The sequence below is a fragment of the Grammomys surdaster genome, unplaced genomic scaffold, assembly GCF_004785775.1.
Source record: "Grammomys surdaster isolate TR1022 unplaced genomic scaffold, NIH_TR_1.0 239, whole genome shotgun sequence".
In the NCBI taxonomy this organism is placed as follows: domain Eukaryota; kingdom Metazoa; phylum Chordata; class Mammalia; order Rodentia; family Muridae; genus Grammomys; species Grammomys surdaster.
The window spans coordinates 10,068,548-10,083,716 of record NW_021604684.1 but is presented as its reverse complement, the minus strand read 5'-3'; the positions used below and the strand labels follow the sequence as shown (position 1 = coordinate 10,083,716).

Sequence of the window (15,169 nt, the reverse complement as noted above, 5' to 3'; positions counted from 1 at the left end):
GAGAGAGAGAGAGAGAGAGAGAGAGAGAGAGAGAGAGAGAGAGAGAGGCTGACCTCTTCTCTTTGAGTGGTAGTCATGAGTGCAGGAAGTTGGGGAGCCTCTGGAGCTGTTGGTGGAAGAGTCCATTTTGCAAGTACAAAGAGGAGAAGGTTTGAGTCATGGGGAGAATTGGAGATCAGTGGACAGGAACAGGGGATCAGTGGCCATCAAGTGCTCGTCCAATGGAAGGTAGAGATGAGCGGGCTTCCCTCCTGTCAACAACGCCAGCAGGAAGTGAGAACAGTACGTGGCGTACGTGGAATGTATCGGCCCTATTCCGTGTAAATATCCAAGGCAACAGGCTAAGAAGAAATAAGACAGAGAGCACATTTCCTGGAGGCCAAGACAGGAGACAAAGATAAGCAGAGAAGAGTAGCCTGGGGGAAGGGAAAAGTGTCTGGGAGATAAGGCAGGAGCAGAGTCATAGAACCCAAAGATGTGTCCTGTGACCTTAAGGGTTAAGGTCCTTAGCTACCAAGAAGCAGACCCAAGAGGGACATTAGCAATATGAATGAGAGCAGTGGGCCGGAGCAGGGGGACTTTCATGCTCTGCTGCCCTCTAGAAAGCCACTGGGATTGTTCTCACAGGACAGAAGAGCATCTGATGCTCAGAGGGCCAATGACTGTCAGGGTCCCTAGCCATAGTCAATGTGAGCCCAGAGTGAAATAGCTTGTCCCTCTTCCTGCTGATCACTGTCCAGGAGAGCCACAGTCCTACCTCAGCGGTGGCACACTGTGCTCTTCTGTTCTACATCTGGCTGGTTGGAAGCTCGGGCAGATGGGCCACGTGTTTCCAGTGGGTTTGAATCAGAGCAGACATTAAACCAGGCTGAAATCATTTGCGAGAGGAGACTTTCCATTTCTGGGCTCGAGCCTAGGGGTGTGTGTGTGTGTGCGCGCATGCATGTGTTACCCACTGAGAGCGGTTGCAGGAAACACTGGAGTACTCTATGCGCTTGATGCCCTTGGGGCTGCCCTGTCTCTGTGTAGGAGTCGTTGACTTGCAGGGTCAGCAAACAGAACAGTGGCACAGACAGACTATGCACAGTGTGTTCTGAGACCCAGCACACTGTCCTCCTCTTCGAGAGTCCCTCACTGTGTGAGAAGGGCAATGGCCAGGAGGCCAGGGAAGCAGAAGTGAGAACCCCAGTGTCGAAGGGCCACAGGCTGGGCGGAAACCAGGGCCAGCCGGGTGCCAGCAATGTGTTTCCGCCCACACAGGCCGGGGGCGCCTGCCAGGCCCTCAGAGGCTGTGAATCAGTTCTCACTTCCCCCCTTCCCCCCTATTTCAAGCCTGGGAAAAATGCTGACACCACACAGGCAAACTACTAGCCTCCTTCCCTAAGACCTGACAAAGGGTTTGAGTTCTCCTTTCTCCTTCAAGCAAATTTTCCTTAAAAGAGATTGGCTGCCAAGAAATCCAGCAGGCTCAGAGAAACGAAGGCAGATTGGGCACCTCAGCAGTCTCATTCACAAGCATGGTATCTGAGCCCCCAGTGAGTCTTTACTGGAACAGGTGGTGATGCAAAGGTTTCCTGGCATCTGAACAGCCTAGCATGGTGGGGAAATGTGCTCACTGTCTGCACTTGTGGGTGAAAAGACAAAGGGAGGAGGATGGATGGATGGATGGCCTCAGGTTACCCCACAGTACACAGACCCGATGCCCAGTGGTAGAAGTGGTGGCAGCAGGAGACACTTGGAAACTCTCTTTCTACTGGGCTAAGAACTCAGGTGTCTTTTCTTCTTTCCCAAGTGAAGGAAGTCAGGACTTGACCATCTGTTTCTCCATTCGCTTATTTGAAACTTACTTGCTTACACAGGCTTGGCTCTGCAATCACAGCCTGCTTTGTACATGAGATTGATGGTGTCCTCTCCCAGGGTGGGAAATGATGCAGAAGGCTGGGCCCCCATGGCTTTGTGGAGAAGCCTACATGTGAGGCTAAGGAGGTGGCCCGGCTAGACTCAGAGATGAGCCCATTGGTCATGGCAGATGTCAATAGAGTTGGGAGCTGATTGAAGGGTACAAGAACTAGCCCTTCCAGAACATGGTACAGAGTTAGGAGACATCTGGGGTGCACCCCAAGTCTCACTTGTGTCTGCCACCTCCTTCAGGTCAGGGAGCCCCTGTCATTGAGCCTAGTGGCCCAGAGCTGGTTGTAGAGCCAGGTGCAACGGTGACCCTGCGATGTGTGAGCAATGGCAGTGTGGAATGGGATGGCCCCATCTATCCCTACTGGATCTTGGACCCTGAATCTCCCGGAAGCATCCTGACCACAAGAAACGCGACCTTCAAAAACACTGGGACCTACCGTTGTACTGAGCTTGAAGACCCCATGGGGGGCAGTACCACCATCCACTTGTATGTCAAAGGTGAGGACTCCAAATTCCCCATACTGGGCAGGAGGGCTAGCTCCTGACATTAACATGCATAGTATGGCAGGTGTCAGTTTATAACTATGAACATTGGCCATGTCCAAGCACCTATAGCAATGTTCATGTTTGTGAGGTAGATGCTATGATTGTCATCATTCTCCAGAGCCTCAGTGGGCTTGAATCTTTTGCCTGAGGTCATGTAGCAACAAGTGGACACCTTAGGAATACTTGGTTCTAGAAGCCAACTTGGAATGTTCTCTGAACGGTCCAGTACTGTATGACTTTGGACAAATGCTCGGGCTTTTGATTCTCCCGTCATTAATGTTCAGCTGTCACCTTGAACCCTCCTCTTCTCAGATCCTGTCCGGCCCTGGAACTTGCTAGCACAGGAGGTGACAGTGGTTGAGGGCCAAAAAGCTGTGCTGCCCTGTCTGATCACTGACCCCGCACTGAAGGACAGTGTCTCACTGGTGCGTGAGTGGGGCAGGCCGGTCTCACGCAGAACAGACTACTCTTTCTCACCGTGGCAAGGGTTCATTATCAACAAGGCTAAGGTTCTTGACAGCCATACCTACATGTGCAAGACTGTGGTGAATGGTAGGGAATCCACCTCCATTGGCATCCGGCTTAAGGTGAATCGAGGTAAGTCTCCAGGACAAGTGGGTAAGGAGTATAGGGTGGGTCTGACCATGAGACCAGTTGTGGGAGCTAACCAGGGCAATTGACCGAAGAGCATTTGGGATGGGAATCCTCACTGTAGATAGACCTCCATATGCCCTGGTCCAGGCTGTCCCCACTCCTCAGGATACTAGACTCAATTTCTAGGCTTGCTCTGTGACTTTTGTGTGTCCGGCACAGTGCTGCTTGCCAAGGATGTCATCTTCTTGGACTAGACATTATAATAGAAACGCAGATTAGAAGGTAGATGCACAAAAAAAAAAAGAAAAAAAAAAAAAAGAAAAAAAAAAAAAAAAAGAAGGTAGATGCACACCGGGTGGTGGTGGCACACACCTTTAATCCCAGCACTTGGGAGGCAGAGACAGGCAGATTTCTTGAGTTCGAGGCCAGCCTGGTCTACAGAGTGAGTTCCAGGACAGCCAGGGCTACACAGAGAAACCCTGTCTTGAAAAATAAAACAAACAAGCAAACAAACAAACAAAAAAACCAAAGAAGGTAGATGCAGACTATGTAGGAGAAGCAACTGGGAAAGGCCAGGGTGAGGGGTAGTGGGGAGGCTAATTCTTTTACACACGAGCTCTCTGAAGAACTTTGGGGCTAACGATCACCAGTTGGAACTGGACCTGGAGGAGGACATCTGTAATCCCAGCATTGGGCAGCCTGAGGTTGTAATAATGCCCAGTATCAAAAAACACCAGGACCTGGCTCAGTATGTTAAGTCACTTGCCACCAAGGCTAGCGACCAAGTTGGGTCCCTGGAACTCTTATAGCAAAGGAGAGAACATCTACTATAGAGAGTTGTCCTCTGACCTTCACATGGGCACCATGGCCACATGCATGCACACATGCATAAGCACACACATGAACACATCAACACACATAAATGGAATTTAAAAGATTGTTAAAGAACCAGTGAGATAGTAAAGGTGCGTGCTGCCAAGCCTGAAGACCTGAGTGAGTTTGATCCCTGAGACCTACATGGTAACTTTCTAAGGTAGCCTTATAATCTCTGTATAAAAATTATGTTATGCCTTTGCATGCGCGCACGTGCACGCCCCTCCCCCCCCCACACACACAGGCTGGGGTTGTAACTCAGTAGTACAGTTGCCATCCATACCTTGGGTTTAATACACAGCACTGCAAACTAACAACCACCACCAAATTGACAGGACAAGAGCAGCCATGATTCCAAGGCATAGAAAGCAAAGGACTAAAGGAAAGAGGGCAGATGCTAACCCTGTGATAGACCAGGTTAGTATAGCTGCAGTAGAGGATACAAAGTCTGGCCAGAACAGCAAACATCCCATGGACCCCCTAGCCTGGCAGATATAGCAAGCATCCCATGGACCCCCTTTTTTTGAGACAGGGTCTCACTATTTAGCTCTGGCTGAACTAGAACTCCTACTTGTGCCTACTAAGTGCTAAATTCAAAGGTGTGTGCCAGGGACTGGCTTTATTCTGAAGGTGAATGTTTATGCAGGTGTGGGGGGGGCCAAGAGAGGGACCTGACTTTGGCAGCCAGGAAGGGAGATAACATGGGAGTCAGGGGGTGAAACAGTGCTGGGAAGCAGGTGGGTAATACAGAAAGCAGATTCTGCTAGGGACTTGCTTGTGGGGAAAATGGAGGTATCAGGGCTGCCTCCCAAGGGTTTGGGATGGGAGAATGCTGGGACCCTGACCAAGTATCCTGCCCCATGGTATTGGGCACAGAGTCAGTGATCCCGGAGGTTCATGGTTGTGTTTCTGATCCCAGGCCACCCAGGGCCCCCACATATAATATTGGAGCCTACTGAGCTGGTGCGGATTCGAGGAGAGGCTGCCCAGATCGTGTGCACAGCCACTAATGCCGAAGTCGCATTCGATGTCATCCTCAAACGTGGAGACACCAAGGTCAGTCCCTGGGGGAAGGAGATGACAAGGTGAAGTCTGTCCATCCTCTCAGCACAGAGGTATCTTCACCTCACACTAGCTTTCTGGGCTGGGGATATGGCTGTGTCCTAGAGAGAGAGAGAAGAGGGGCCTGAGACCCTGTGCCAGTAGCAGCTGACTCGGCTGCTAGGGGTTGGGTTGGCAATCTAAGCCCTTTTGGGGATTACCCTGTACCTTTGCTGTGGCTTGTAGAAGACTCCGTTCTGATAGAACGAGGGGTCCTAGGCTCCCTTAGAAGCATAGAGACATGGTGGCTATTTCAGAATGACTTCAAGTGCGAGGGGAGATGAGGACCCCTTGGAAGGAATGGAGAGGCGCCTCTTAGCTTCCTCACTCCCATGCAAATCATGTGTCAGATCCAGTCTGGAGCCCTTGCTTTGTGAGCCTACCCACCCTCACTTTAACCGAGGGGCAGGGGACTGACATTCTTCCCATTTTATAGATGAAGCTGCCCTGCACAGGCAGACATCATTTTAAAGGTAGAGGATTTGAATTCAGATCCTAAACAATTTTGGATATTTTAAATCATCTCAATCCTTTCTGCCAACAGCTGGAAATCCCCCTAAACAGTGACTTCCAAGATGACTGTTATAAAAAAGTCCGGACCCTCAGTCTCAACGCTGTGGACTTCCAAGATGCTGGCATATATTCCTGTGTGGCCAGCAATGGTGCTGGCACACACATGACCTCCATGAACTTCCAGGTGGTGGGTGAGCATCAGGCTATGGGGGAAGCTTGTAGCTGTAGGGAGATGACAGTGATGATGGGAAGAGGGTGTCTTAATCCTGGAGCCCCATCTCAGGAGACTTTCTAGACCCTCAACGTCCTCCAGCAGAGTGTGGGTCATGGTTTACTTTAATGTATTCTGCTCTGGGCTGAGGTTGGAGCTCAGCAGCTCTTTACTGTGGTTCATGTGGGTGGCTCACTTCTGAGAGCATTAGGGTATCATGTGGACACACCAACAGCCAGCGCCTCTCTGCCATGATTGTATCCTTAAACACCAGTGGTCCCTCTAACTGGGGCCTCTGACCTGGGACAAGGTGCGTGATAGTGGAGTTGCTGGGTCTCTGTGAGAAGGGAAGAGAGACACCATGTGCAAGCCTCAAGGGAAGAGAGCCAAGCATCTTTGAGACACCAAAGCAGCTAAGAACACCTGACATAGAGAGAGAGCTGCACAGTGTCGATGAGGGCACGAAGCCGAGGCAGGAGGCTGCTGGTGATGGAGCCTTAACAGAGTGGGTGGAAAATTTGCACCCCACCCTGTTGAGAGGTCAGGGCTGAGGTCTCCACAGGGCTCAGTTTGCTCAGAAGGGACTGACAGGAGCACTCACTTCTGCGCGTCACAAACACAGCTCTGCCAAACATTATATCGAACAACCTCTTTGTGCCTCAATTCCTTTACCTGAAAAAAAATTGAGGGTATTAATAGTCAATGAGAGCATTTAGAGAACCTAGAAGAAGCCCTGGTGAGATCCACACTGCTAGACTGTGCAAGCAAATACTGCATTAGAAGCTCACCCTGGTGTTGGATGTCGGGGAGAGTGGATGCTGGGAGCAGCCGCAACCATGGATGTAGACCAAGCTGGAGAAAATGTTGAGGGTGCCAATCATGGCAATGAAGAAAGATGGGCTTAAGGTGCCCTCCCATTGCCTGGCTATTGAGTCAGGAGCAGTGGCCTTCCGCAGGCTGAGAAGCCCACCACACAGCGGTTCTACAGTGTGGGAAGGGGCTCGGAGTATGCTCTAGCAGTGTGGCCTGCTAAGGGACCATGTGTTGACTGAGAGTCAGAGGGGAGCAGACGGGGGAAGCATGAATCAGTAGCTTCAGACCACACACATACACACACACACACACACACACACACACACACACACACACACACACAGGGAGCTCCTCCGGACGCTGCAAGGTAAAGGGAAGAGAGGCAGAACTCACGAGAGGTTGTCCTCCTGTTACACCACCAACCAACTTGCTTCCTAGATCAGGCATTCAGGACTCAATTCTGTAAATGTGTGTGCTCACTCAACTTTTGTCCAGATGTATGCTCAGGCTTGAAGCTGGTAGAGGGCAAGCTCAGACACTTGAGCGGGAGAGCTCCAGTCCATGGAGCAGCTGTTGGCCATTAAGATAGCTCTCCATGCTGGATTCAAGGAAGGAGTTGGCCAGTGGGGCTGTGCTGGCACAGGCGAGAGGTGTCACAGGAGGTCAGAGAGGTAAACTGGGCAGGTAGTTGGTCCAATGGCCCTGAGATCACATCTAGAGCTTCTCCTGGAGGATGTGAGAAGCAGTTGGAAGGTTTGGTCGGACTTGGATCAACAGGACTTTCTGGTGCTCCAGGAGAGGAGGACCAGTAAATTAAGCCTCCCCAGTGGTCCAAGGTGATGAGTCCAAACTAGAATGTAATCGAGGTTGTGGGAGACAGTTGAGTGGATGAATGGATGGCAGTGGAAAAAGAGGTGACAGAGGTCAGTTCTGGCTGAGGTAGAAACTGAGAACCTGGTGCAGAGATATGACCAGATCCTGAGTCAAGGGGTGAGTGTTCCAGTGAACACATGAAGGAGGACACTCCCCACTAACGCCAGATCTCCTGTGTTGATTTCTAGAGAGTGCCTACTTAAACTTGACCTCTGAGCAGAGCCTCTCGCAGGAGGTGTCTCTGGGTGAGAGCCTCACCCTTACAGTCCATGCAGATGCCTACCCTGGCCTACAGCGGTACAACTGGACCTACCTAGGGCCATTCTTTGAAGACCAGCACAAGCTTGAGTTTAAGACCCAACGGAACACATACAGGTACCACCTGTCAACCCCCCACACAAATGTGTGTGTGTGTGTGTGTGTGTGTGTGTGTGTGTGTGCCTTGTGTCACAGGGGGAGGCTGGTGCTTTCCTCAGCTACTTAACCATTTCTGGAGGGTGCATGCTGTCAGGGTCCCCAGGAACCTCTCAGCTTCCTCTGTCCTTTTTATGACCAATGTAGGAAATGACTGTGACTTCCACTCCAAGATGTATTTAAGATAGCAATCGCGGGAGGCACCTGCCAAATTCACATGGGGAGGGGGCAGAGGGACAGTCCTCTCCTTAGGCTCAAGGATATTTTTGGAGTACACGTTTCCTCTGAAACCCCCTCTGCTGGGACCATTCTACTTTTAGAACTTGGGTTGGTCATGTGACCACCACTGTAGTACTATGCTGCCTAACTCTGCGTGGACCATGTCCTTGAGGGTTTTACTCTCCTAACCCAGGGCTTGGAGGTTGTTAGGTGAGCCAACCCCCAGTCCGAGACTGCCTTCTCAATAAGGAAAGTTTAGTCTAGCAGTAGCTGTAGACCCTGTCCAAGCAAAAACTAGTACGTGGCTATCATTAGGGCTGGAGAGATGGCTGCATGGTTAAAGAGCAAGTGCTGACCTTGCAAAAGACCAGGGTTCATTTCGGAGCCTTAACTGCCTGTAACTCAAGATCCAATGGATCCTATACCCTCTTTTCACTTCCATGGACACCAGGGATACACCTGATACACATACATACAAGCAGGCAAAATATTTATATGCATAAAGTAAAATAAAAATAAATCTTAAGCCAGGTGGTAGTGGCACAAGCCTTTAGTCCCAGTACTTGGGAAGCAGAGACAGGTGGAACTCTGTGAGTTCGAGGCCAACCTGATCTACAGAGTGAATTCCAGGACAGCCAGGACTACACAGAGGAACTCTTATCTTGAGGGGAAAATATATTTTAAATATTTATTTTAATGTATGTGTATACTTTGCTTGCAATGTATATATGTGTGTCACGTGTGCGCCTGGTGCCTGCAGAGTCAGAAGAGGGTGCCAAATCCTCTGAAACTGGAGGTTGTGAGTCACCATGTCAGTGCTGGGAACCAAACCCGTGTCCTCTACAAGAGGGTGTACTCTAAACCACTGAGCCATCTCCCTAGCCCTGGGAAATGTGTTTGTTACCTAAATAATTCGTTCATTAGCTGGAGGGTACATGGCTATTATGGGCAACAGAAGTAGAGGGATCAGGAGTTCAAGGCTATGTAGCAAGTTTGAGGCCAGCCTGAGCTGTATCAGATCTTGTCTCAAACAACAACTACACACACAATGCACACATTATCAGTTAAATACTAAGAAAACTACCTGGAATCAGCCAAAGGTGACTTCTGGCATCAGCATTTGCTTTCAGACTTTTCTGTGATAAAGGACACTATTAAAGGAAGCCCCTATAATGAGTCAGGTTCTTGTCCATAATTCTAAATGCACATCCCTTCAACCCTCGGGCCAAGCCTGTGAATTCAAAACAAAACAATAAAAACATCAGCCCCACTCTCAGAGCCAATAAGGACCACAGCAGTTGAGTGCCTGTCTAAAGTCCCACAGCCAAGAAGGATAGCATTGGTTTCTGTAGCTACACAGGTCAGAACCAGTGCGGTCTCTTGTCTCTGTCACCATCCCTTGGGACAGGGCTAGCCCATTAGGGGTTTTCCGTAGGAGTTCTGGTGTTTGTGAACACCTTGCTCAGGGGTAAGAAGGAAGAGGGGCTTGTCATGTACCTCCCAGGACTTTGCAAACATCATCTCTAATAAGCCTTTGGGGGTGTGGGAGGGTACAAAGATACTCTTAGGTGAGAAGACAGTGAAAGCCCAGGGTAGGTGGTTTCTCCTATCTCCGTGGTACACATCTGAGGACGTGGCTCTCAAACAAGGCCTCTGTGTCCTGAAACTTGAACAAAGGATGCGCCACTTTCCTGCACAGGATGCCTGATGATCACAGCAGCATCCCTTGACTGTCTTGCAGCTACTCATTCAAGCTCTTCCTGAACCGTGTAAAGTCCTCAGAGGCTGGCCAGTACTCCTTAATGGCACAAAACAAGGCAGGCTGGAATAATCTGACCTTTGAGCTCACCCTGCGATGTGAGTGATAGGGACAGGCTGCCCAGGGTTGGGTGTACTGGGAGGGGAGAGGGTAACAGGTTCAGGGCAGGTGGTCGAGAGACAGAGACCCTGCCCCTAAGGCTGATCCTGCCCTCCTCCATCTTTCCTTTCCTCCTCAGATCCTCCAGAAGTCAGCGTCACATGGATGCCTGTGAATGGCTCTGATGTCCTGCTCTGTGCTGTCTCTGGGTACCCTCAGCCCAATGTGACATGGATGGAGTGTAGGGGCCACACCGATAGGTCAGTGGGTTTGCTTTTCCTCCTTAGGCTGAACCTCTGGGTGGGGTACCCATGAGTGGGAAGGGTATGCTGATGCAGGAGACTCTGAAGCCCTGAACTGTAGTCTGTTGCTCCAGGTGTGATGAGGCCCAGGCCTTGCAGGTTTGGAATGACGCCCACCCTGAAGTCCTGAGTCAGAAGCCCTTCCACAGAGTGATCATTCAGAGCCGGCTGCCCATTGGGACCTTAAAGCACAACATGACTTATGTTTGCAGAGCCCACAACAATGTGGGTAACAGCTCCCAGTTCTTCAGGGCCTTCTCTGTAGGTAATCCATCGTTCCTCCTCCTCAGCCAGAATGGACATCAAACATGTAGAAACTGTTTACTCCCTCACCCAGGGATTCCTACTTGGAGAAGGTCCTGGGCCATGCTGAGTTTCACCTCTGGGTCACCCTGGTTAATCCTGAGCCACAGAGCTCCAGGCACAGCTACATGGAGAGGTCCAGAGTCCCTCGATGGGATTTGAAAGGGAGGGAGGAAGGTCAGCAAGTGGAAGGTCAGCAAGAGGAAGGTCAGCGAGTGGGGCAAAAGAATGAGGCAGAGACCCTGTCAGAGACTGAGAAAGGACTGAGAAACAGAGAGACACAGAGCCTGATCCTTTGGCTCCTGTGCCTCCTTGTGTGAGGGAGAGAGGAGTTGGATGAAGAAATAGAGCTTACCCCAAGTCAAGGGCTAGAGAGGATGCTTTCTCTACCTCTCTCCAGCTCCCTCCTTGTTCCCTGCTCCTCCCCAATCCTGAGACACAGTCCTGCCCACTCAAGGCCACTGTGCAAGGGCTTGCCCAGTGCTGATATGGAGCTTGCACCTGTTTTTGGTCTTACTCAGAAGCCCACAGCCCTTAAACAGCTAGGATTTGGTACCTATTGTGTCAGGGCCTGGGTGAGACTCTCAGTTGAGATTGAACAGGGCAGACCCTTGGTTTTTGCTTGGCTAAGAGATCATGTCTATTGTGTCCTCCAGTCAGTAACCTGGAGCAGTTGCTGCTAGACTGGTTGCCCCTTTTGTCTGTGAATGCTCTGTGTCACTGCTGATTGTGGCCATTGTAAGTGGTGGATCAACCATTGTGAGGAATGCTGTCACTGTACCAAGCATTGCCTCTATGGGCCCTCGCTCATCTAATAGCAAAGTCCCGTCTTCCTTCATTTTGAAAGGATGAGATAACAGATGTTCAGAGATGTCCTAGTTTGCTGTCACTTGTCTACTAAGGGACCCAAGCTCCTAGCTGGGTGCAGAAATGAACTGTGTCCTTCCTACAGCAACAAGATAACTAGGATTAGAGGTCAGGAAGTGAGACCTGGGGCCCCTGAGATGCCCCTCAGACTCAGAAGGCTGCTGAACTCTTAAGGCCACAGAGGGAAACTGCAGGAAAGCCAAGGAAGATTTAGGTGCAACCCCCAGAAGACCTTTCTGCCCACAAGAGGGAGTGATAATGCCCTATCACTGGGGTTTACATGCAAGCAGTGGCTGAGCATTGGCAGAGGGGTGCTCATCTCTCCACCTGCTCACTCCTCTGTCCTCCTCTTCCAGGAGAAAGCAAGCAGCTCTCTGATGAGTCCCTGTTCACTCCGGTGGTGGTGGCTTGTATGTCTGTCATGTCTCTGCTGGTGCTACTGCTGCTGCTGCTCTTGTACAAGTACAAGCAGGTGAGTTGGGCAGCGGAGCTGGGTCAGGAACCTGAGGGAGCCAGATGTGGATGGTCTTTGCTCATGTTTGCTCATTCTGACAGGCTGTCATGCAATGAAAGCTATTTAGTAGGAGTCTTCTGTGTGTCAACATTGGCTGGCACCAAGGGGTTCCTAATGCTGTAACCCTAAGCTTTCCTGTTGGGGGCGGGAGAAGGTGTAAAAAGAGCATGTGCCTAAAAGGTGCCTGTCTCTGCCTATGGGACCATAGGGCAGTGGGTATGTTAAAGCTCCTTTCTACATCTGTAAAATGAAATTCAAGGTAGAAGGTTGTTACCAAGATTCTCCAACTTGTATGTATGGGGGTAGAGTGTCAAAGGCAGCAGTCAGTGTGCTTCCTGACGAGGAGGAAGTTGGCTGCCAATCCAGTTAGTTCGTGCACATTGGGATGGGAGTGTGGCTGAAGCTGGCTAGCCTTGACCACACACCAAAGTGCTACTTGCCACCCAGACATAGCTTAGTCACTGCCGTGGCTACCTGTCCTTGGAGAAACACCAAGTTCTTCCTCCTATGGAACTAGAAGCTGTCTCTGGTACCCTACAAGCACGGGGATCCCATAGCTCGTTCTGCCTTGACTGACTGACCTCACCTAATGGTGGTCTAGGATACCTCCTCTCTCTCTCCAGCACGGTTTTCTGACTATATCACTCCGGGTACCTTCTTATTTCCCATCTAGGAAACTTAACTGCTTCTTATATAACCCAAAGCCAGGGAACCTGCAGCCTCAGGCTGGCCTTTTCCCCTTCACCCTTTGATGTCCACAGACTGAGTTGAGAGGCAGGGTCATCAGCAGTGCTCCTATGGCCAGCCATCTTTGTAGGTAGAGGACTTGGCCCCACCTGTCTTTATCCCCAGGTCTGAGTGAGACATGGCCCGTCTGTGGAAGGGTTGTTTCTGCTAAGGGCTGAGTCATCTCCTTCTGTCCCCCCAGAGAAACCGCAACAGTAGGGAAGGCACAGGGGAAGAGGAAAGGGCCCGAGTCAGCTGGCCCCAGGGATAGGGACAAGGAAGGGAGGATGATGGATAGAGAGAAGGGAAGGGTAGACTCAGAAAGAAACCACTGAACATATTCGGGCCTAGGCCTAAATTGAAGGAGGAGGGAATGGAGAGCTTCCAGTGAGAAGTGCCCAGGTCTCCATCATCCCCAGGCTCAACACCTACCCCACAGACCAGAGGCCTGATGGGGAAGGTGGCCTAGATCTGATGTTTCTAAGCCCTCTCCAATCTCTGTCAAGGAATCAGTGGAGAACCTCAGCTCAGGGATAGCATGAGCAACAGGTGGATTGATATGCGGTGAGGATTTAGCTATGCCCAGCTCCCAAGAAAGGAATGCTCCTGTAGCTGACATTCCAGTAATTCCTCCTTCTAGGAAGGGACCTCACAGGCCACCCCATCTTCACAAGGACGGGTCTCCAAAGTCACTGGGGATGGAAGGAATTCTTGAGGTTGACAGAGGTTCAGTACTCAAATCGTGGATCTGGCCATGCGAGAGCTTCCAGCTGAACCTCCCTTCCCCCTTAGACCATCCCTTCCAACACTGTCCCAGCAGAGGTGGGAGGGCTGACTCAGCCCAGCTGCAGAGGAACAAGGGAAGCAGAAGTGGCTAGGAGAAAAACAGCCGCAGCCACAGAGACTCCTGGAGATGGAAGATGGGAGTGATGGGAGGGGTCACTCAGCTGGAGGGAGTTCCTCCCCAGACCTCATTTCAGCCACTTAGCCCAATCCATCACATGCTTTATGCTGCTGTCGTTAGAAGTGGTGTTTTGTGTTTGGTTGGTTGGTTGGTTGGTTGGTTGGTTTTGCTTTGTTTTGGGGACTGGGTCTCCTATAGCTTTGAGGATGGCCTGAAACTCCCTGTGTAGTTAAGACTGGTCTTAGACATCTGATCCTACTGCTTCCATCTCCCAAGGATCACAGTGTGTGCCCTCGTGCCCAGCTGGGTGTTCTTCCTTTTGTCTAACTATAGTCTTCTCTCTCAAAGGTCCAGCTGGAAGGTCTTCCTTGTAGCTATGTAAACTCTCCGCAGCTTGTAAGACTTCAGCAATAGGCTACCTCTCCCCCAATACTAATTCTTGCATCTTTTCTAAGCACCCTTGAAAGAAGGAGCTTGGTTGCTAGACACAGCCCAGTCCCTGTCCCCAAAGCCTGACTGAACACAGGTTGGTCTGACCCAAGTTCTCGGTGTCCTCCACCACCCCAGCCTAGCTCCCACTGTACCGTAAATGTGGCCTTCCCTCAGTACTTCTCAGGGCAGCTCTTGGTATGATGCCCTTATGCAGCTGCTCCTGGGGCAGGAAAAGGTGAAATGCCCAGTCCCTTCTGCCTAGGTGCCAATCTTAGCTGGGTTGAAGGGCTACTGAGAACCTGAGGGGGAACTGTAGCCAGCAGAGTGTCTAATGTGCAGGGCACCCCCTTTTTCAGAGGGTGCTTCCTCAGCACCTCTTCCTTCTCCCTAGAGTTAGGAGATAGCCCCTGTCTTAGAGGCCTCCTGACCTTCCTGCCTAGATGCTCCCCTCGCATTTCCTAAGCCACATGGTCACCTGCCTGTCTCCTGAGTTTGTCAGGATCTTACCCATCTCAAGGCTGCCCAGCGTGTAAGCGTTCTATGCCTGGAACACTCTTCTTGCTGGCTCCTCGGGGACTCTTCTTCTTATCTTACCCCACTCTCTGCACTGTCACCTGCTTCGATGGCTTTATGATGTTATTTTTTTTCTCAAATGTTTTAAAACATTTGTTTCTGGGGCTGGAAATCTGGCTCAGAGGTTAAGAGCTCTGACTGCTGAGGACCCAGGCTCAATTCCCAGCACTCACATGTTGATTCAAAACAATCTGTAAATCCAGTTCTAGGGGATCCAACCTCCTCTTCTGACCTCATTGGATATCAGGCATGCATGTGGTGCACAGGCATACATGCAGGCAAAACACCCACATGCATAAAATGATAAAAAAATAAAATAACCTTTGTTAGTATATATCAATTATATATAGTAATGGGTTTCATATGACATTTTTCAAGCATGTATATTGTATATTGTATATTGATGATATTGATCACATTCACCTCCCATTGCCCTCTTCTGTCCCCCTCCCATACCTGCTGTTCCCCTTTCTGTCCCCAAACTCCTCTTTCACGTTAATTTGTGTAAGTGTGAATATGTGTGTGTGCATGGGTGAATGTATGTATGTGTGTGTGTGTATATATTTGTGTATGTAGTGTGAATATGTGTGTGTGCATGGGTGAATGTATGTGTGTGTGTGTG

The 15,169-nt window shown here is 50.4% G+C and overlaps 1 protein-coding gene across 1 annotated transcript in view; it reads left to right on the top strand.

Moving 5' to 3' along the window:
* Csf1r (colony stimulating factor 1 receptor) overlaps window positions 1-15,169 on the top strand; it is a 25,989-nt gene that overhangs the window by 1,746 nt on the left and 9,074 nt on the right. The window contains exons 2-10 of the mRNA XM_028774337.1: window positions 2,152-2,409; window positions 2,770-3,054; window positions 4,844-4,980; window positions 5,570-5,729; window positions 7,624-7,810; window positions 9,810-9,925; window positions 10,066-10,186; window positions 10,303-10,493; window positions 11,755-11,870. Coding sequence (XP_028630170.1) covers window positions 2,152-2,409; window positions 2,770-3,054; window positions 4,844-4,980; window positions 5,570-5,729; window positions 7,624-7,810; window positions 9,810-9,925; window positions 10,066-10,186; window positions 10,303-10,493; window positions 11,755-11,870 — 1,571 coding nt within the window. The remainder of the gene's footprint in view (window positions 1-2,151; window positions 2,410-2,769; window positions 3,055-4,843; window positions 4,981-5,569; window positions 5,730-7,623; window positions 7,811-9,809; window positions 9,926-10,065; window positions 10,187-10,302; window positions 10,494-11,754; window positions 11,871-15,169) is intronic.